This window comes from Falco cherrug (genome assembly GCF_023634085.1).
Source record: "Falco cherrug isolate bFalChe1 chromosome W unlocalized genomic scaffold, bFalChe1.pri SUPER_W_unloc_1, whole genome shotgun sequence".
In the NCBI taxonomy this organism is placed as follows: domain Eukaryota; kingdom Metazoa; phylum Chordata; class Aves; order Falconiformes; family Falconidae; genus Falco; species Falco cherrug.
This window is the reverse complement of record NW_026599288.1, coordinates 10,635,371-10,658,663: the sequence shown is the minus strand read 5'-3', so window position 1 is coordinate 10,658,663 and position 23,293 is coordinate 10,635,371. Positions and strand designations below refer to the sequence as shown.

General features: G+C 38.9%; 1 protein-coding gene across 8 annotated transcripts in view; it reads left to right on the top strand.

Moving 5' to 3' along the window:
- Positions 1 to 23,293, top strand: part of LOC129734913 (adenomatous polyposis coli protein-like) — a 128,604-nt gene that overhangs the window by 14,114 nt on the left and 91,197 nt on the right. For 6 of the 8 annotated variants that reach the window (XM_055700309.1, XM_055700310.1, XM_055700308.1 and 3 more), the window contains 3 exons: positions 4,395 to 4,547; positions 21,249 to 21,333; positions 22,268 to 22,469. In XM_055700309.1, the coding sequence (XP_055556284.1) occupies positions 4,413 to 4,547; positions 21,249 to 21,333; positions 22,268 to 22,469 (422 nt within the window). In that variant the 5' untranslated portion in view covers positions 4,395 to 4,412. Of the gene's footprint in view, positions 1 to 4,394; positions 4,548 to 4,852; positions 4,948 to 21,248; positions 21,334 to 22,267; positions 22,470 to 23,293 lie in introns of those variants that run through there. The other 2 variants (XM_055700313.1, XM_055700314.1) reach the window with 2 other exon arrangements.

The window sequence follows — 23,293 nt, the reverse complement described above, 5'->3', positions numbered from 1 at the left end:
GAGCTATTTAACTACTTAGCAGGAACCAGCCACAGCTGCACGTTATCCACATCAGCCAATCCACCACCCCTGAAGCCAGCCCACAGCTGTATATTATCAATGTTAATTAACTTGCCTTCATTCCTCTACAAGTCCTGTATGATTTCTCTATACCCTTCTACTGAGTAGGCATTTTTGGGTTTGTTCTTTGATGCATATAGGGACGGAAAGATTAAATAGATTCACAAAAGCCATTTTAGTAAGGCTTAGGCATGCCACCAGGTAGAAATATTGTTATTTTTCAGTGTGATACTGGAAAAGGCACAAATATGTTTTGTGCTCTATCTGGAAAGAATCGGGATAATGGGCTTTTATGACCTGAGGAGGATGGAGTATTTTTCAGTGAGTATACAAGGAGAGTGTTAAAACCTGTGAAGGATAAATATTTTTAAATTAGCAGGCCTGGAAAACTTGCTCCAAACTGAACTGGATAAGATAGTCTCTATCCCACTGATCATAGAATTATTTAGGTTGGAAAAGACCTTTTGAGATCATCAAGTCCAGCTGTTAACCAGGACTGCCAAGTCCATCGCTAAACCATGTCCCTAAGCACCACATCTACACATTTTTTAAACACCTCCAGGGATGGTGATTCCACCACCTCCCTGGGCAGCCTGTTCCAATGCTTGACCACCCTTTCAGTGAAGACATTTTTCCTAATACCCAATCTAAGCCTCCCCTGGCATAACTTGAAGCTGTGTCCTCTTGTCCTGTTGCTTATTATCTGGGAGAAGAGACCTACCCCTATCTGCCTACAATCTCCTTTCAGGTAGTTGTAGGTTCCCCCCTGAGTCTCCTCCAGACTAAACAACCCCAGTTCCCTCAGCTGCTCCTCATGACACTTGTGCTCCAGAACCTTCACCAGCTTCATTACCTTTCTCTGGATGCACTCCAGCACCTCTACATCTCTCTTGAAGTGAGGGGCCCAAAATTGAACACAGTATTAGAGGTGCAATACTTTGATGAATTCTTAAATACCAAAAAAAGACTTGGAAGACTGCTGATATTTTGCCAGATTTGAAAAAGGACAAGCAGAAGGATATCTATACGTAGATTATTTAATGTAACATCAAGCTTCAGATAGAAGAGTGGAGAAACTGATAAAAGATTTGGGCAACAGAGCAATTGAATTGATGCAAGTCAGCATGGTTTGATATATTAAAAAAAAAAAAAAAAAAAGGGCAAAATAAACCTTACTTGATTTTCTTGATGTTTTAAGTGTATTGATAAACGTGCAATTTTTATATAGTTTTATGGCTGAAATTAATGGGTGGAGCTGGCTTACTTTGGAACAGTTGTGTAGGGTTTTTGCCTGTGTCAGCTCTGCTTGTCTTTTGGAAATACTCATAGAGTAACTGAACCATTGTGGTTAATGGCCCAGCATATTAAGTTAAACACATGCTTATTTCAGATTATATTAGTAGTCAGGAAGTAATCTGCAGGTGGTTCAGTAGCTGCTATATGAGCAGCTGAGCTCTCTTTTCACCTTGCAGAGATGGGTAGGGCAGGCACTGTTCTAGCCATCCCAGCATTAGTAGTAATCTCTTGCAAGTCAGAACCCTTAGACTTAGTACTTCAACAGATGTTTTAAAATGTGTTAAAAAGATTAATAAGACACTAATTTGAAAATCTCAAAAATATGCTTTAATGACAGTATGATCTACCACTGAATAAGTTTGGTTTTATCCTGAATTCAGTGTGACATGCCCTTGAAACAATTCCCCATTAGTCGCTTGTGAGTGAATTATAATAACTAATAGAATAGTAAAGAGTAATAAGGATATTTGTCTTATTACAGGATAGTTGGGTAAAACTTGCAGCTGTAGAAAGAAATCAGAGTTGATAGTTCTTTCTAACTACTAAATTATAATCTAGATATTAATGAACTGTAGGCACAATGATCATAATTTGTTATTTTAAGAATAGTAGCTACAATGTGAAAAATCTTTGGTTGTTAGCACATCTGCTTACCAGTAGTGGTGGTAGTAGAATGCTAAATTCTGTTTCCTTATTGGCGAGTCAGAGGTCTGATTTACTGTTCTTTCAAGGAAGTTCATAATCCAAAATCAGTGTAATGAACTGGAATCCCAGTTGACTTCAGTATTGTTTGAATTGGGCATTACTGGAGAAAATAGTTTTGTTTTTTCCACTGAGTTTTGATCTCTGAAGTAGCTATAGAGCTTATTCACTAACAAAAAAAAAAATCAGCCTCAGTTACCATGTGTGACTAAACAATTGTTCAGTTGAAGATTTTTTTTAAAGTTGAAACAAATAGGTTGTAGTGAAAATATATTGTCTATATGTATGGACAGTGCTAGTACTCTGTCTATATTGTTGAGAAAAAGACGTTAAGGTTTTACACTTTATTCTTTAACTTTGTACTGAAAAGACTAGTTTGTTCTACAGGAAGTTCTGGTAGTAATAGCATTTATGACTGACGAAAACCTAGTAATGGAGGCTGAAATATTTCCATAAATAAATTTAATTAATATATCATAAATTGTTGAGCTTGGGGTTCTTAAACAGAACTTCTTCAGGGTATGTTGTGTATATTGTTTATTAATTTCAAATAAAAAAATCACCATTCAATATAAAGTTGTAAGTCTTCAGAGAACATTGGTGATTTTGCCTATCTCTTTGGGGGTTTCAGACTAAAAAAAGCACATCTAAATTTCTGTTTCCTGTGCAGTTATAACTATTAATTTTTTCTTAATGTAGAAAAATGCATGTCTAAGTCTTAACAGTACATTTGCATAAATCTAGACTGCTGATTAATTTTTTTTTTAGTGTCTGAGTTATATCCAACTTGAAATTCTGCTTTGATATGTGTATTCATGCAAACTGCTGATTCAGTACAGCGCATAGTGAAATTTCTTGTAACTTCATTTTACTTTGGTAAGAGATTTCTTCTCTATCTCCTAAGAATGAGAAAATAGGTTAGGGATCTAGGAGACCTAGATTCTAGGTGTTTCTTATATTGATGGAGTTAAAGCCTGAAGTTCCTGCATCCCTGAAATTATTTCTTGGTTTAAATCTAGCAATAGGGGTTATCTCCATTCTTCCATTTGAGTTTCTTTTTGCAGAGTGGTCTAGATCCAGATTTAGAGTGCAAAAGGGTGCTTGACTCTCAATCATAATAGTGAATTTACAAAAGGTGGGTTGTGTTCTTTCTCATGCATTTTCCTTTGGGTTGGATAAAGTATGAAATTGGTATCAGAACAAACAGTTCTTAGTCTTTCCTTTCCTCTCGACTCCCCAGTATAGTGACTTCATACCTGGAGTGAAGTTGTATTTATTCTTAATTAAACTGATTCTAGCCCCATGGATCGTGAATATGTTTCTGTGTATGGTGTAAAGTGTTACAGCTTCAAACTAAAGGGCCAAGTGTAAACCATTCCTTGCTTTAATTTGGACTTGCTATATGGTCTCTGCTGTGAATGAGGAAATATGTGGCTGTGAACCCTGTATGGCTGACGAGGGCCTAGAGCAAAGTGTAGCTTATTGTCCATTTGGACATCTGTTATTTAATAAAAATTGGAGATGTTCTGGATTACTCAACTTGCATTAATCAACTAATTCAAATAGTTTTGTTTTAATCTGAAAACCTGTGGAGTTGTAATACTTGACATCTGAATAAATCAACAAGTGACTCCTAGTCAACAGTAAAATACTGTCTCTTAGCACTGATGTCCCACTTCCATGTCATAAAAAAAAAAAAAAAGCAGCCAAACAACAACAAACATTACACAAAGGGAAGAGGGGGCTTTGGAAACTTTTATCAGGAGGAGAAGGTAAAAATACATTTAAAAAAACCTTGTTATTCAGATTTGCTTCCAATTTTCATGTGCTAAGTGAGTTATAGCAATAGATTGTCTAAAGACAATTTTAAATTCTGCTCTGAGTCTTATCAAGTCAATTGAAATTAACAATTTGCTTGAAGCCTTTTATTTTTGTTATTTGAAAGCAAAGCACTTTGCAAGCACAATTTGACAGTGCTTGTTGGCTACTCAAAATGATTAAATATGATCTATTATCTCCTTAGTTTCTTATTGTTATAATTGAAGTACTTAAAAGTAAGGATGCTTTTGTATAATGGTATGATTTCTCCTTGTGTATTCTGGCTTCCCCTAATACCTAAAGCAATTGTTATCATCATCTTTCATTTGCTGAATCATGTATCAAATGGAAGCCTACTGAAAAAAAGCCACTGAAGTGATGTTAGTTCTAGGCACTTATAGTTTGGTTTCATGGATTTGAATGAAATGTTTAGTAAGTTGAGTGGTAAATGGGAAAGACTGAGATGTAATTTTATGTTTAGATATGTTTAAGCCTAGTATCATTTCTTATTTTTCAAGGACTGAGGGTAGCCCAGGATGGCTGTAGCTTCATATGACCAGTTGTTAAAGCAAGTTGAGGCATTAAAGATGGAGAACTCCAACCTCCGACAGGAGCTAGAGGACAACTCAGATCACCTGACAAAGCTGGAAACTGAGGCATCTAATATGAAGGTATTGCAACCTATATGTCTGTGTATTATCATTTCTGTTATTGTCTTTTGGTTTTGATTATGTATGAGTGTTTTAATAGACTAGTAGTTTCTCAAAAAATGTTATGTGTTTTTAGATTCCTACAGAAATCCCTTTCCAGGCTGTGTAAGGGAAAACTATTTTCATAATAATTTGATTAATTGTTTTTGAAATTTGAAAACTAAACATTTCAAAACAGCTTTTAGATACACCTTTCCATTTTCATATTTTCTTTTCTGGTCTGTCATGATAAGCTCTATCATTTTTACCACTGCTGTACTTCCCAGCAGGAAGTCTGGTCTGTTGACATAGCTTTTGATGAAGCAAGTATTGCTTACCTTCTGAAAATAGTGGAGGGACTGGATATTTCCAGTGTTTTAAGGTAAGTATAAAAAATTTTAGTTTTATTACAATATTTACTTAACATCCCCAAAAGAAAAACTCATTTTAAAATAATACCACAAGTCTTTAGTCTCTCCCAAGGCCTAAATTTATATTTACTAATTTCACCCAAATGTGTCTGTGTTGTGGTTTAACCCTGGATGGTGACTAAGCACTACACAGCCACTCACTCACTCCCCCCACAGTGGGATGGAGGATCGGATCGGAAGAGTAACAGCTAGAAAACTTGTGGGTTGAGATAAAGGCAGTTTAATAGGGAAAGCAAAAGCTGCACATGCAAGCAAAGCAAAACAAGGAATTAATTCACTACTTCCCATGGGCAGGCAGGTGTTCAGCTGTAGAGGAATTGTAGAGGAATGAAGCTGGGTTAATTAACATTGATAATATACAGCTGTGGGCTTGCTTCAGGGGTGGTGGGTTGGCTGATGTGGATACTGTGCAGCTGTGGCTGGTTCCTGCCAAGTAGCGAGAGAGAGAACAGCACTGACAGTAGATGAACTTTTGAAACTTTGTGGGGGATTGGTGGCTGTGCTGGGGCAAGGCATGGGAACTACTTATTGAAGTTAACCTGGTATGGGATGGTATTAAAGCCTTGTTGCAGCCAGCTAGTTTTGATAGTGCTGTGACATTCAGCCATCCCCAGGAAAGCAGGGCTCCATCATGCATAGCGGTTACTTATGGTATTTGTCTTCCTAATACCAAATGTCCCCACCTTCCTTCTTCCCCCAGTTTATATACTTGGCGTGACATCACATCATATGGTGTGGAATATCCCTTTGGCTAGCTTGGGTCACCTGTCCTGGCCATGTCTACTCCCAGTTTCCTGTGCCCCTCTAGCCCTCTGGCTGGCAGGGCCCAAGAAACTGAAAAGTCCTTGTCCTAGTATAAACATTACCCAGCAACAATTAAAACCCATCAGTGTCCTATCAACATTTTTCTCACACCAAATCCAAAACACAGCACTGTACCATCTGCTAAGAAGAAAATAAGCTCTATCCCAATTGAAACCAGGACGGTCTGTCTAGTGTTTAATTGGCTACGTGTAGGTCTTCAGAGCCACCTATCCAAGAAGAAACACTAAGCTCAAATGGAGTTTATCTTCCTACTGATCAAAATCCATCTGTGGGTACAGTTATGTTTGTGTGATACGTGGCACTGAACAAGGTAGAATTTCACAGGCAATATAGCTGCATTAATGTAGTGCTCTTCCTGAGTTTGCAAATCTTGTTTCTTGGTGCTACAGCTGGGAAAATTGGAATGCTTTTGCTACCTAAGCTAACATGGCTTAGAAATTTTTGCTGTCTGCATATACTACTGTATAGTGTAAGCATACTCTTAAAACAACATTTGTATGCCCATTTCCTTGCTTTACCATGTTCATGTGGTAGATTTATTGTTACTTTATAATTATATGAAATGTGCTCATTTGATGAATGTAGAAATTAAAGTATATTTAAATAGAACTTTCTTTTTCTCTAGCACCTAGATTGAGCTATATATTAATTATAATATTTGAATATTCATATATATTCAGGAGGAAATTTTTCTTTTGTTTTGAATTACTGTTTTGCCAGTAGATGGGGTCAGCACAAAGGAGATGGACACCTAAAGTAGTGAGTTTATCTTTACTTACATTTAAAGTAATAGAATAGTAAGTGAAATAATACAGCAAGAATAAAACAAGACAAGGTAATGTGTCTAATCACTGCTACATATGACAGACTGTAGTGGTTAAGAAAGATACATCACCAATTGCCTTAATACTTTACTATCATCCAGATCTACAGTCGCTGGGGAGCCCCAGTTACAGCAAGGATTTGGAGAGTCTTTCCTAGCAATTGGGAGATCTTACACAGTACACCCACTTATAGGTGAGGTCACTGTAAGAGGATCCAGCTTTAATACTGTTAAATAAACAAGCTTACCTATTTTCAAATGCAGAAACATCTGGTTTCACTCTCCTCATATTCCTCTAAAACCTGGCCAGGGCTCAGGGAGGAACCAAGGGAGTTTCCCTTATCTAATTGATTTTAACCACCGGTTTTCAAGCAAGGCCATGTATCTGGTTTCATAGCCTTGACTGCATGCCTCTAAGCGAGGAAGGATGCACTATATCTTTGATAATGATTATATTCTAAGTTACATCTTTCACTAATGATTGTGCGTTTTTTGTGAATGATTGGATACTAAATATATATATATAAAACATAAAACATTCGGTTGGCGGCTTCATCTAAAGGTCAACTTGGGCTCAGGTCCTGTTGCTCAGGCCTCAGTACTTCAATTACTGTCATTAGTTATGACAATACTTGAAAGAACTACATATTTTTTAGTTACATTTAATTTTTGCATTACACTGTAAGATGAAATTTACTTTCTGAATTGAAGTGAAATTAGTCTTTTACACCAGCTACTTGAAACTATATTTGGCATTAACAACTCTGAAAAGAATTGCTTATTGGCTTAACTATGTATCGGAAAATTCGAGTTAGATCTGTCACTTTTATTACTAAGATGATGATATAACAAATTTATTAATAACTCCTCTCCCTTTCTCCTTGTCATTGCAGTCTATAATAAGGGAGTGAAGAGTAGGAGAGGTGATCTTCCTCATGGCTTGAAAAAGGGACAAAGTCTTTTCTCTTTTTCCCCATATAGTTTTTTTTCCTTTGACTTTTGTGTGTATAATTAAACTTCCAGTGACTTGGAAACATGCCATCTTTATAAGGTGGTCTCTGGGTTATTGATTTGGGATGTGGGACATTTTTATGTCCTTACTTCTAATGTGGCAGATCACCAAACAGTGATTCTATCAGACTCCACAAAACTGTCTTGATTAGTATATTTTGAGGAGATATTTCATTATTTTTTCTTCTGAAGTGCTTTCCTGGACCTGAGAAATGTATCCTAAAAAACCTCCACCAAACTCAGTATGTTTCTCTTTGCGTGGGGTGGCAGGGGGAGAGGATTGTTTAGATTAATTTGATTTTTTTTTTTAAATAATATCTCTATTCTATTAAAAAATCCCAACCTGGTCTATTCCTCATGATTGTTTGCTCCTGGACCTGAAGTGAGACACTGTTTCTTTACCTTGTTTGTTTCATATGTATTTGAAAAGTGTTCAAACCTCGCTTTGCTTTATCTTGAATTTGAAAGATGGTTTAGGAATGATCTTGGGAGTTGGAGTCTGGGTGAAATAAATTTGAGATCATTGCAGGATTCTCTTTGGTCAAGAGATAATTTTAGTTTTATAAGCTTTTAGGAGGAGGTACGTCATGGCTTTGTTCCACTGAAAGAGACTGCTTGCTTCATAGTTTGTGTAGTTCTAGCGCTGTGTTTAGGAATAATTACAAGAAAAGTAATCAGAAGGACTTTCAACCTCCACTTCTGTTTTTTCAGTTTTCTTTGTTCAACGATTTCCTGACTTGATAGTCTCCTTATCTCCTTCAGGTGCCCACTTTATCTTTTCTAATTATTCAGAGTACATTCCTTTCTCAACACAAACAGAGCATCACCCAGAGCATTGTACCAAATTCATCCTGACTAATTTTTTTTTTTTTTTTGTAAGACCTTGTTCTGTTTCAGTCCAAACGCTTTGGGAACCAGTGATGTAATTTACATATTTGCTTTTTACTCTTACAGGTGCAATTGTTATTTTCTTGTACAGGATGAATAGATGGAGATCAACAAAAAAAGATGCAAGAATGGCAAAAACTTTACCTAAATTCATACTGAAATGAAAGCAATATTTAAATTTTTGTTTTAGGGAAATCATGTGCTGCTGCTTTGTATTTTCATAGTTTGTTTTTAGAGGGGTTTTCTTTGGTATTTGGTTGTTTTTTTGGTGTGGTTGTTTTTTTTGTTGTTTTTGGATCATTGTCCTCATAAAGGTTTTAGTTTTAATAATTTTCTGTGAGATGTGGGGTTTTCTTCTTTTATTTTGGTTTTTTTTTACTTTGGTGTCCAAGAATGGTTTATTTTTGGTGTGGATAATATTTGAGAGAGTTTTTTCTACTAATTAGACAGTAATAAACCTTGAGATGCTTTGTTATATTGGATTGGAATGGATTTTGACTAAATACAAAAACAAATACTAAGATATTTTGAAGGTTGTGAATGTGTTTGTGCAGTGTTAAGCAAAGATAAGATAATGTAGTTGGAAAATAAATAATTTTAAGCCAATAGAATATAACCTACTAGATTTATTGCAGCTGTGTATGTTTCCTGTGGTTGATTAGTAATTAAATTAGCAGTATTAAAGGTAAAAAGTGTGCTTAATATGATGTCAGTGCTTTTCATCTTGTTTCTGTCATGCTGGATTTGTGAGAATGAGAAACCTTTATTTCTTATTAGAAATGAGTGATTTTTAACATAAACTGTAATTAAATTATTTTCTGTGCAAATATAACTTCCTATAATATCTTTTTATGACTATTTAAGAGGATGAACATACAAATCATAACAGGAATAACAGGCCGATTAGCAATTTAGCAACTTTACAGAACAGAGTAGTTTAGTGTCTTTATTTAAAAGAAAATCTTAAAAAAAAGTAATACTTCTAGTTTTGAATATTGTAGCATAAGTTTTTATAAAAACAAAAATTGATGTTCAGAATGTTTCAGGTGACGTGTGGAATTAGACTCTATAACTCGAAAGTTATAAAGTAGGTATGTTTATTGCGCGCAGATGCACGGGGGATCGCTCCTCCACAAGCGTGCATGCCCGAAGTGACGAACCATCTCACATTTATACAATGAACAAATGAATATTCAATTAACGCCTATACATATTCGTTACCTAAACCCCACTTCGTATGTTAATTAGCTTATCAGTCCCTTTCCTGGAATGTGGTGGTCTTGCAGGTTTGTAGGTGATTCATGTTCTTGTGACCATCCGATCTTCTTCAGGTGATTCATGTCCTTGTGACCACCCGATCTTCTTCAGGTGATTGTGACCACCCAATCTTTTCCAGCAAGGAGACTTAGCACTCCCTCCCTCTAGATAGCATTTGAATGTCTCTCATCTTTTCTCATTCTCTTTTAGATAGCCCCTTTGTTAGAGAAAGAAGGGCAGGCATCTCCCGTCTCCCCTTTGTTAGAGGAAGAGGGGCAGGGGTCTCCTCAAAACTGTAGTTGTCTCCTCAGAGCTGTGTGCCTATGTGACCAGACACCGCACCCACGACTAGTCACCATACTGTTATAAATTGAGACCACAACGGATCATAATCCAATTAAAATTTTTATTAATTATAGCAAGTAGAATATGAGCAAAAACAGCGCTGGACGACAGGGGAGTCTGCGCTCCACCAACTGCCGTCCTGAGCAGTTCAAACAGTCCCTTTTTATACCTTTTTTTTACTTTCGTGTTCATGAAGTAGTGGAGGTGTTGACCCTTCATTCATATGCACAAGCGGCATCCTGGACACCTGGCGGTTATCTTATCTTTTGTTGCCTAATCTTTACATTGGGCTTAACATAAATCTTAATAAACAATACCCTAGTCCATAGTTTCTTACAATCCCCCCTTTTTTTTTTTTCTTTTTATCCTATTATTGTTTATTAGACGCTGCTTTCATTCTCGGCACTGCGAACAAACCTTTTTCCACAATCCCAACATTTATCATAACACTCACAAGGTAATACCTCACAATTACAATAGGCGTAGTTTTCACGTGGCATAACGCATTCGCAACAATCTTCATCCTCATTAATAGATACACTCTTATATTTTGCCCTAGACCTCGTAGTTAAAATAAGCAATTTAGCTATGTCAAACCGTTCTCTAATAAAGTGTAGCGTAATATACAAGGCCCAAATATAAGTCCCAGAATCAACATAATAAGTGGTCCTGCTAAAGCAGACAACAAAGTGGTTAGCCAAGGTGAGATATTAAACCAGTTTTCATACCATGACCTGCCCGCCTCACGATCTTTCTTACGTTGATCTAACCTTTTCCGGAGTTCAGACATGGTGTCCTGGACTACTCCAGTCCTGGGGAAGTTCGGCCATTGTTGCTTTAGTGTCCCATTGTTCTGGTTCTTTTCTCCACAGTTTGTTCCTCCTCTGCCTTGCCCGTCGACTCGGTTGCTTCGAGCCACGGGGTGTACCATCTTCTCGGCAGCAAGGGAATTCTTCAGGAGAACGGCTGCTTCGGGCTTTCTGCCTGTTTACATAGGCTTCCCACTTTGCAGCTTTAATTGCCACCCACATTGTTCCCATTTGTCCGAGTAAATTTGAGTTTCAGTTCTTTTTTATCTGGGGTTACTTTCCACGAAGTTGCAGGGGCTTTCTTAATCCGGGTATGGTGAATCCAAGAATTCTGTCCCTCAACCTTGATTGCAGTGTAGGTGGTGAGTAGGACTTGAAAAGGTCCGGTCCACTGTGGTTCCAGGGTTTTATCTGCAAAACACTTAACGTATACATAGTCTCCTGGTTGTATATCGTGAACAGGTCCATCCAGACCCCTACTGCGTGTTCCCATCACATGCTTCTCAATTCTTATTAATTGTTTGTTTAGTGCCACCATATAGGAAGTCATTGTTTCTTCACCAGTCTGTGAAGACATCCCCTTTTGTACCCCATAGGGTCGTCCATATAAAATTTCAAATGGGCTAAGCCCCTCTTTTGCTCTCTGTCTAGTTCGAATTCGTGTAAGAGCTAATGGCAAAGACTGGGGCCAAGTTAGATTTGTTTCTTGGCCTAACTTGACAATCTGTTGTTTGATTAGATGATTCATCTTTTCCACCTGGCCACTCGATTGTGGTCGGTATGGGGTATGTAATTGCCAATCTATTCCTAGATGGTGGCTGATCTGTTGTACTATTCTGGACACAAAATGTGGTCCTCTATCCAAGGACATTACTGCTGGGACTCCAAACCTAGGTATTGTCTCTTGGAGTAGTATTTTGGTCACTTCCCGGGCTTTAGCAGTTCTGCAGGGGAAGGCTTCTGGCCAACCTGAAAAGGTATCTGTTAGTACCAACAAATATCGATACCCCCCTTTTCAAGGAAGTTCCGAGAAATCGATCTGCCAATGTTGCCCTAGAACATTCCCTCTGCTAATGTTCCCTAGTTTTATTTTATTTGCTGTATTGGGATTATTGCGTAAACACATTTCACATTGCTGAGTCACCTGTTTTATTACAGTATACAAGTTTCGCCCTTTCAATTTCTGATTTAGACTTTATATAAAGTATCAGCTCCCCAATGCATCTTATTAATAATAGGGCTGTGGCCCATATTAAATTGGATGGTACCACTATACAACCATCCCTTAAATAAGTCCACTTACATAATTTTATTTTATAATTCATGTCCTGAATTACCTTTAAGTTTTCTTTAGAATAGTTTGGCTCTTGATCTGTACTTACAGTTTGGATTTTATCATCTGGTATTAAGGGTAATTCCTCCTTTCCTACCTCCTCTGTTACTCATCTGGCCTCACGGTCGGCCAGGCAGTTTCCAATTTCCAAATCAGTGCCTCTATGGGCCACCTTATGTTCTTCCTTCCTGGATGACCCTCTTATAACAGAGGGGGCCATTCCTCACATCAAGGTCTGGCATGGCATATGTTCCCACCGCTCAACGCCTACTGGGTTGCAGCCAACAGCGGAGCTCAAGATTCTTCTTGGTGGCAAACACAGAGGCCAACCCAGTCTTGCCCTTGACTATGGTAGGAGGCACCTGACCAACCTTATTCCTTGTACTTCGTTGTCAATGCAGAGTTTCATCTGCACATCCCATAACAAGTCACTGTCATGGCAAAACACACAGATTTACATTAGTAGAACTACTACAGAGTGTATTTTATTTCAGCTTTTCTGCCAATATCCCCACAGCCTTGCTGACCAAGGGATATTGTTTTTATCTGAACTGGGCAAGCCTCCCCCTTATCATTTTTACTGTAACAGGTAAAGCATTTTTCACCTTTCCTGGAATTTATTTTCAGATACACCTGGTTAAAAATTTCTTTTACTTCAGGGAGGTCCTCTTTTCCTCTTTTCTGTTGAATTAAAGATAAGCTCAATATTTCAATTACTTGATCATATTTAACTTTTAATTTTATTTCCCCTTCTTTAAACGTCTAGATGTTCTAATAAATCTCATGCCAACAAAGATTTTAGTGAATTTGGCATTCTTATTTGTGTTTGTTTTTTTTTTTTACTTTGTACTTTAAAGGTTTCAGGATGTTTTCCTGGTGGCCAACAGCTCCCACAACTGTAACAAATTTATTTTTTTTTTTTTTTTTACTGAAGTTTAACAAGTAAGTTGGTTTTGTATTTACTGAAATTCCACCTCATACCCATTCCCTGCCCTAGAGGGGCCGTTACCGGTCCTGTTGTACTGCAAATGCTGCAGCAATTGAGGTGACATTGTCAGGTCCTTCTGCTCAATTGTCAGCAACAGCAACCCCCTCCTCCTCACCAGCAGAAGGGTTCGGGGCAGGAGATGCTCTTCCTGCTCTGCAGGTTACACAAGCCTGCCTCTGCAGCAGCACTTCTGTTTTAACTCTTTCTTACCCTGAATGCAAATCTGCTCCTTGTTGCTTTAAATCTGTGTTATTACATATCAGGCCTTCCCAGGCAAACAGAAAACATCCTGCCTTGCATCCCAGCATGATTCAGTCGCACCTTCGAGGGGGTACGGGGGTTTGTACAAACTCACCCCAACACTTACACACACACACGCCTCAGGTTTTACATACAGCAGTACAAGTTTTTATATCTTACAACATGTTTCATTCTGGTTGCTCCACAGAAGAAACCGCAACCTGAACTTTTTAACACAAAAATTTCAACAAGAACATCTTTCTAGTTTAGGTCTCGGTTTTTTTCCTATCCTTTTCTAGAGCCACAATCAAAGATCAGGTGATGTTAATCCCACACTCTTTCTAGTGCTAGTACCATAGGATCCCGAGGGGGTACTACTCCACAGTCCTTTTGCCACTCAGGTTTGTCCCGGAGGACGAAGAACATGTCTGCATATGATACTTCATCCCATTTTCCCTCTGTCCTCAGAAACAACATTAATTGCAGGAGAGTGTTATAATCTAACGTTCCTCCCTCCTGAGGCCATTTCGCATCACTCTCCAATTTATACAAAGGCCACCACTGATTACAATATTTATCCAATTTCCTTCTATTTTCGGTACCACCATGTCCTACGATATCACTCCAATGTTTTAATATACAACCCAAGGGCGATTTTTCACAGGGCTTACTCCTTCCATTTCCCATTTTGCAATTTTAATTACTTTGTTTTTTTCTTTTTCTTTCCGGCCGCCTTAGCCACCCAAGGTCAGAAACGCTGATAGAGCTTCTTACTCGTTTTGCACTCAAACGCCTTTCTCAAGCACTCTTGCACTCACACTCAGTCAAAATAATTAAGCTATACACGAAAAATCAAAATGCGCATCTCAATCACACCATTCACACTCTCCGGGCAGCCCGCAGTCACACAAGCAGTATGTTATACAGTACCGTGCACTTATGTACAAACTCTTAGGAACACTAACAGTTCACAAAGTATGCATTTCAATGAACAATTGTCAAAAACCAAACAATAAACAAAAACCAATTTTTCCTGGTCTTAAGCAGAGTGTTAAGTTTTCCGCTATTTGCCACGAATTACCAGAATGTTAGTATTTTTCAACATACATTTCATAACTCCGAGTTTTGAACATATAACAAGACAACACATAGAACATACAAGACACAGAGCGCTATTTCAGTTGTTACATTCCAGGAATTCCCCAATTCTTAAAACAACCTAAAGGAAGTTTTTAGCTTCCTCTTTTTCCTACGCAAAAGTTTCCCTTTTACTTTTGCTGTGAGGTCCCTCTTGTTACTGTGAGATTCCGCCTTATTCCATCCCGCCCACCGCTTTCCGTCACGAGGCCTCCGGGCTTTTAGGAGTGGCAGTAACCTCGGGTTTGCTCGATCTGCCCTCAAGATCGCTAGCGGCCACCCCTTGGTCAGCAAACCCCCTCCCAAGGTACCTTTCCTCCTGGGGACTACGCTGCGCGCCGGACGTCTCCGTGCGTCTCACCAGCCGCCCCGTTACTAAACATACCGTGTTATCCGTGGATCCAGGGGTTTCTCTTCTGCTCCCGGGTGAACAGCTGAGAAGAGGAGGCTCCTCCGAGGAAATCTCCCGGGGCGCGCCTAGGAGCGTCCGCTCCGCAGCTGGTCCCTCAGCCGAGCAGAAATCCTCCTGCCTGGCTCGCCAAAATGACGTGCGGAATTAGACTCTATAACTCGAAAGTTATAAAGTAGGTATGTTTATTGCGCGCAGATGCACGGGGGATCGCTCCTCCACAAGCGTGCATGCCCGAAATGACGAACCATCTCACATTTATACAATAAAACAAATGAATATTCAATTAACGCCTATACACATTCGTTACCTAAACCCCACTTCGTATGTTAATTAGCTTATCAGTCCTTTGCCTGGAATGTGGTGGTCTTGCAGGTTTGTAGGTGATTCATGTCCTTGTGACCATCTGATCTTCTTCAGGTGATTCATGTCCTTGTGACCATCCGATCTTCTCCAGCAAGGAGACTTAGCACTCCCTCCCTCTAGATAACATTTGAATGTCTCTCATCTTTTCTCATTCTCTTTTAGATAGCCCCTTTGTTAGAGAAAGAAGGGCAGGCGTCTCCCCGTCTCCCCTTTGTTAGAGGAAGAGGGGCAGGGGTCTCCTCAAAACTGTAGTTGTCTCCTCAGAGCTGTGTGCCTATGTGACCAGACACCACACCCATGACCAGTCACCATACCCACATTCCTTGAGCAGACACATACAATCACAATCGATGTCCATTATCCCCATTTCACACTATTTCTCCATATCACAGGAGCAAACTGACTTGCAGCATTTAGATAATCTGTCATAGTTTTTGGATATGAGATCTTTATTATCCTTGTATGAAAGTAGGACTTAATGGTCTATTTTCCTTAAGAGAACAGTAAATGCTGATCCTTTATACCAGGTTTTCCAGTGGCTGAATTGCAACCTTTCTTAGAATTTTACCCTTATAGGTATATAAAGTTTCAGATACTATTGGTACCCTTTATTCTTCTTGTCAAAACACTGAAGTTTACTTTAACGTGACTACAGAGAAGAGTGTCTCTTTCAAAACTTGTGACTCCTTTTATCCAAAACCTCCTTGATTAGGTAGGCAGGTGATCAGATTTTCTTTTAACTCACCTTCTCCATTTTATGGTGCCCTAGTTTCAGCTGGGACAGTTAATTTTCTTAGTAGCTGGTACAGCGCTGTTTTGGATTTAGTATGAGAATAATGTTGATAACACACTGATGTTTTTAATTGTTGCTAGGTAATGTTTATACTAAGTCAAGGACTTTTCAAGTTTCCCATGCTCTGCCAGTGTCCAATTCTGGGCTCCCCAGTTCAAGAGATACAGGGAACTACTGGAGCGGGTCCCACAGAGGGCTACAAAGATGATGGGACTGGAGCATCCCCCTTGTGAGGAAAGGCTGAGGGAGCTGGGCCTGTTTAGCCTGGGGCAGACTGAGAGGGGATCTTATCAATGTCTACATATATCTTAAAGGGCGAGTGTCAAGAGGATGGGGCCAGGCTCTTTTCAGTGGTGCCCAGTGACATGGCAAGGGGCAATGGGCACAAACTGCAACACAGGAAGTTCCATCTGAATATGAGGAAAAACTTCTTTACTTTGAGGGTGACAGAGCAGTGGAACAGGCTGCCCAGAGAGGCTGTGGAAGTCTCCTCTGGAGACATTCAAAACCTGCCTGGACACGACTCTGTGCAACCTGCTCTAGGAGAACCTGCTTTAGTAGGGGGGTGGACTAGATGATCTCCAGAGGTCCCTTAGAACCCTGACTATTCTGTGACTTTCCAATTTGTTTCCAAAGGAAGAATGTTTTTAGTTTTGTCTTGCCTTTTCCCTTTTATCTTTGGAGAAAAGATTTTTAGTTATCGCACATGGTAGAATGTTTTAGCAAGGTATACAGAAATAATGCTTTTTGAAGAATGATGTTAAGAAATTATAATATGAAAATAAAGTATTCAAGACATGAGAAATATTTACGTTAAATTAGATATACTTGATATGGAATTGCTATTATTGAATAGGCTACTGGTACTAAGCAAACTGGTGTAACTGAAATGTTTATATTTGAATTTTGAATTTAGTATGCTAGGTATTTCTGCATGCGTTCTTTTACACATTAGAATATTAGCATTGCTTCAAAACTGTCACTGGAAGCCTGATTTCCAGGTGATCTGAAATATCTGATTTAATTTCTGCTAAGAAATAGTCAGTTATAGCACAGTGGTTTATAGTTTCTTGATGTACCAAAAAAATATAGTAAAATCTCCATAGTAATTGCAGGCTTGGAGCTTAGGAATATTTCTGAACTATAGAGGGAACATGTTTGTGGCTTTGTCTCAAATTTAAGTGTTAACAATAGAAATTTTACAACAAAGGGATAAAATAGATATAGTAAAATGTCAGAAGTAATATTCATCAGTGTTCTAAAGTAACTAGAGTATGAAACTTTTGTACTGTTGACTGTAATATATAAGCTGTACTACCCTCTTCAGCAGTTGGGAAAATCTGAGTATGACCCCTTTGGCTTTAAGAAAAAGCAGATTGCAGCCTAAGAAAGAATTCCTTTACTAGAGTAATCATGAGATTTGGATAATGAAAATCACTCACCCAAATGATTTCCCTTCTGTCAACAGTCTCATCAGTTTGTCAGCCAGTCACATCTTGTTTGTTTGTGGATCGTTAAGTTCCTCTGTGATAGGTTCCCTCTTTGCAGCAAGTCAAGCAAATATGACTTGTTAGCCAATGCTGCTTTTCTGTGTAATCTCCACTATTTCAATTTATTGCTTGAGAGATGAGAAATCTTCTAACTCTTAGGTATCCCCATACCTGAACTTCTCTGACAAGTTTTCACTTGCTTCCTTATATATTTTCCTTTATTTGTTATGTGTTAAACATAAGGGTAATATTATACTGTCAAAACAAAAAATTTAAACTGAATAAGGTTTAGCATTCACTTTCTTATTTTTGCCATTCTACCAAACAGATGTATGCATTACTCAATTTATGCATATGTAATTTTCCTGCAGGAACTATTACATGTGTAAGTCCTTCTGGTTAAAACAGCTACTTGTACTTGTCAGACAATGTTAAAGCTCTAAACCAGAACACATAGCTTAATAATGACATTGTTATCTAAACAGTGTTTCTATGGAAAAGAAATAATGGAGCTTTTTATGTGTTGACTAAAAATAAAAAAACATGTACAGTTGAAAAGTGAAAAATTAAAAAATAAAAGTTAAAACCTCAACTAATGAATTGTAGCAGAGAAAATTGAGAAAAGTGATCTGGTATGCTGATGTTGAGCACTTGTTACCTCATATTCAGAGAGAGCAGTCCTTAGCTACCTGGACATCAATCAGTCATGTAATTTGATAACATAGGAAAAGGTGATAGTATTTTTGCTTAGCTGTTAATATTTGCTCTTGAAGCAAGAGGACTCACAATATAGTAAAGTATCCTGAACATGGTCTTTGAAATACAGAACTGTCATGTATAGAGGTGAGAAGACAACTTCTAAGAAGGAAGTGGGAAGAAAGGTTGGATGTTTTGGGTTGGTTTTATGGCTGAGTTTTTCTTGGTGTTTTTTTGTTTTTCTTTTTTCCCCTGCATCACAGTGCTGTTCTCAGGAAAAAGGGGTCCACTAGCTATTTCCAAATTTACCTGAGTTAACAGGTCTTTCAGAAGCTTGAAATACTCCAAAGACCGCTCTACATATCAAAGCCTTTTAGGCTTTTAAGCGAAGATTGCTGTCTGCAAATGCTATCTGTCTGACTTTATGTCAGATAATGTAGGAGCCTTGATTATTTGTCTGACTTGCTGACGGGGCATATGTTACATATAGAGATGGTTGCACCCTATGGCTAATGAGGATGTCCTTGAATGTACTTAAAAGCACAAGCACAGCTGAGATTTCCTGAGTAGTGATTTTTATCATACTACACGTGATCCTAAAGGTTGTGTCTGTTTCAGTGCAGTGTGGTGGGTTGACCTTGGCTAGTTGCTAGATGCCCACCCAGCTGCTCTTTCACTCCCCTTCCTCAACAAGACAGGGGAATAAAATAGGATGAAAAAAATCATGGGTCGAGATAAGGACAGGGAGATCACTTACCAATTACTATCATGGGCAAAACAGACTTGACTTAGGAAAATTAACTCACTGCCAATTAAGAATAGAGTCGGCTGATGAGTGTATTTGGTTTATGTGGCAAGGTTTTGGTAGTGAGGGGGCTACAGGGGTAGCTCTGTGAGAAAATGCCAGAAGCTTCCCCTATGGCTGATAGAGCCGGTTCCAGCCAGCTCCAAGATGAACCCACTGCTGGCCAAAGTTTAGCCAATTGGCGATGTATGTAGAGCCTCTGTAATAACATATTTAAGAAGGGTTAAAAACTGCTCTGCAACAGCAGCTGGGAGAGGAATAAAAATATGTAAGAGAAATAGCTATGCAGACAGCAAGGTCAGTGAAGAAGGAGGTGCTCCAGGTGCCGGAGCAGAGATTCCCCTGCAGCCTATGGTAAAGACCGTGGTGAAGCAGGTTGTCCCCATGGAGGTTAAGGGTGGAACAGATATCTACCTGCAGCCTGTTGGAAGGACCCAAGTTCAAGAAGTTTGTGAAGGACTGTATCCTGTGGGTGGGACCCCACGCTGGAGCAGGGGAAGAGTGTGAAGGAGGAAGGAGCAGCAGAGAACTGTTATGAACTGACTGCAACCCCCCCATTCCCCCCCTGCACCAAGAAACAGAGAAGTTGGGAATGAAGCTGAGCATGGGAAAAGGGCGGTGGAGGAAGGAGTTATGGTTTTTTTTTCTTTCTCACTGTGGCTCACTTTTCTCTTGCTCCAGCATGGGTCTTCCCCATGGGCTGCAGTCCTTCAGGATAAACCTGCTCCAGTATGGGCCCTCTGTGGTCTGCAGTTCCTGTCAGGAGAGTCTCCTCTAGTGTGGTTCCTTCTCATGGGCTGCAGTTTCCTTCAGGGAATATCCACCTGTTCTGGCATGGGGTCTTCCATGGGCTGCAGTGTGGATATCTGTTCTGGTGTGGTCCTTTCCATGGGCTGTAGGGGCAGTGTCTGCTCCAGTGCCTGGAGTGCCTCCTCCCTCTTCTTCACTGATTTTGGTGTTCTCAAGATTATTTCTCGTTTGTTTGCTTGTTTGTTTGTTTTCTCCTCGCTTTTCATACTCACACGCTGCCTGTGCAGCGTTTTATCCTTTGTTAAATAGGTTTTCACAGACGTGCCACCAGCTTCACTGGTTGGCTCAGCTTTGACCAGTGGAGCTGGCTGGAATCAGCCTTGTCCAGTCTTCCCTCTGCTACCAAAATCTTGCCATGTAAACCCAATACATTTTGTTGTGCAGCTGGCTGTAGATGAACTACATTGAGGACACAGTATCCATATTACGTATTTCAAGGGCATTTACTTTTTGTCTAGCTCCAGCCTGGTCACATGGAGTGAATGACCATTAATGGTCTGAGTATAATTTGCTCACTTAGTTTGATCTGAAAGGGATTTAGTTTACACTCTGAAATTACTTAACAATTTGAAGCAAAGTACAGTTGGTAGGGGCAGCTGTGAGACTGACTTAAAACTGATCCAAGCTAAAATACTAATGTAGATGTACCCTTACAGTACTCCATGAGTCAGGCAACTTCTAAGTCAGGAAACTTGACCTCAGCTTGATCTTCAGAATTATTTCTGCAAAATAGTGTAGACGTAGTTAATGTATCTGTACTCCAGATTTCCTCTTCCTGGAGTACTAGCATGTAATTAAATAATGGGTGATTGCAGAGTGACTCTTTAGTAACTTTTAGTTATGTATCCAAATTTTATATTTACAAGACTGGCTTTAGGAATGCAGATTGAAGAAATTTGACTGTACTTTGTGTTTCCATTTCTCCATCTGTAAATTAGAGATAAGTGATATTCACTTTGAGAACTTTTAAAGAAGCTGATAACTTGTATTATTAGAGAAGATGAATTATTCACTATAGACTTTATGTTGTGACAGTGTTTGGGGAAATACTGTAGAATATATTTGATGGAAATTATAGTTATGAGACTTGATCACTGCTTACATTAAATATAGTTTACATTAGTGTCACAGTAGCTGTTGCAAACATGTATACTTGAGGGCAGGATAAGATGTTTTACCTTGATTTATTATTGTAAGGATTTCTTAATCAGGCTTTATTTCTTATAGGAGGTGCTAAAACAGCTGCAAGGAAGTATCGAAGATGAGACAATGGCATCTTCTGGACAAATTGACTTAATTGAACGACTTAAAGGTAAATTTAGAATTATGCTTTAAGTAGGTTCATTTGTTTCTTAGTTGCTTTAGGATAAAATTTTCCAACTCAGCTGTGTCTTCTTTCCAGTGCTACCTTTGGAAGTTAGGCATAATCTCGGTGTCTGTTATTTTTTGCCAATTATTTTAAGACACATTTTCAAAAAAGAATGCGCTCTTATGTTGCTTTTGCTACTGTTACCCCAAGGCTTCGTATGATATTTGCATTTGATACATCTTATGCTTTATTCACTACTTCACAAAAAACCTGCTTTTAATTGTTTAAATTCATGATGGATTAGTTCCACCATTTTTCTTAACTCATTTACATGTCTTGCTCTTTCCCTGTCACATTACTAGAACTGTATCTGTCATGCTGAAAACTGATGCACCCTTCCCTAGAGCATGTGGTGGAATGTGTATCCATCCCATTATATGGGATGTGCAGAGCAAGCCCAGATCAGTGATTCCTTGCATGCATATGTTATCCCTATCACAGAACAAGAAATATTGTAGAGGATGTCTACATTTAGGCCCCTATGGTGGAAACACTTATCATTTACATGATGGTGGAGCATCTGTGGGATCCCTGAGAAAGAGGCTATTAGGAAGTGGAACACGAGCAATTAATATGATATTTATGTCACACTGCCTGTTTTTTAAGGAAGACATGCATACTGGTGTCATGATACTGTACTGGTTGGTAGGACTGTAGTTTGGCCATCTCATTTTAGAGGATTAGTATTCTCTAATTGTACCATTAAGATTGGTTTTGTTTGCATTATGTTCTGTGTATCCTAAAGCAAAATGTTTTAACTGTTTCCATCCAAAAAGTCATAATTTGTTAACAAAGTATGAAATTAAGACAGAAATGATCTTTTAGATTTGTGCTGCTCAATTTCAGCTCTGAAAATGTTTGCTCTTTATTATCCCAGAACTGAACTTGGAAAGTAGTGACTTCCCTGGAGTGAAGTTAAGGCCAACGGTGTCCATGCATTTATATGGGAGCTGGGAAGGGTCTGTGTCAAGCCCTTCAGGAGAGTGCAGTCCTGTTCCCACAGGATCATTTCCAAGAAGAGGATTTATGAATGAAAGCAGAGAAAGCACTGGCTATTTAGAAGAACTAGAAAGAGAGAGGTAAACTTCTTCATTTATTCATTTAGTATGCGTTGACTTCTAATTCTAACATGAAAATTTACTAACATATCTAATATTTAGCTATCATGCATATGATTTTGATCAGTGATATACTTATCCTACCAGGGAAGGAAACAAGGACTATACATTAGATTTAAATACACAAAACCATCAGAAATCCTAAACCACATAATATAGCTTCTGCATATATGTATTTCATTGTTACTGTTTGTTTGCTGAAGGTTATTTTATTTAGATCAGCAGATTTTCAGCACCTTAAATAGATTTTTGGAGGTGGGGGGTGGAGCATCCTAAACACCTCCATATCTCCTCACCACTACTGATAAGTGCTGAAACTGTAGCAATGCGATGGTGCAGTCTCAAAGAGGGTCCCCCATGGAGAGTCAGCCAAGTCACGACAATCACACCAATATGGCTACATGCCGTGCTCACTTTATTAAACAAACAGATCATATTTATAACTTAAACCGACCGCTCACACGACTCTACACACAGGTGATTGGATAAACGTCTCTGGCCACGTGGGGGTCTGTGTCACTGATCGGTGAGCATGCTGCAGGCGCCTGATCAGAGTGTGCCGATCAGAGTGTGTTGATTCCGCGGTTCCCAGGACTTGCTCTGCACCTGGCTTCTTGTTTGTGCATAGCTTGTTTTCTTTCTCTCACTGCTTGTTCCCAGGACAATTCAAAGTTGCTCTGCAGCTTCAACTAACAGGCCTGGGTTGTCCAACCCGGACAATGGTAACATATGTCCTCGGTCCTTTAAAAATCCCTCTACACAGTCTTTCTCTTGTTTGCAAATGG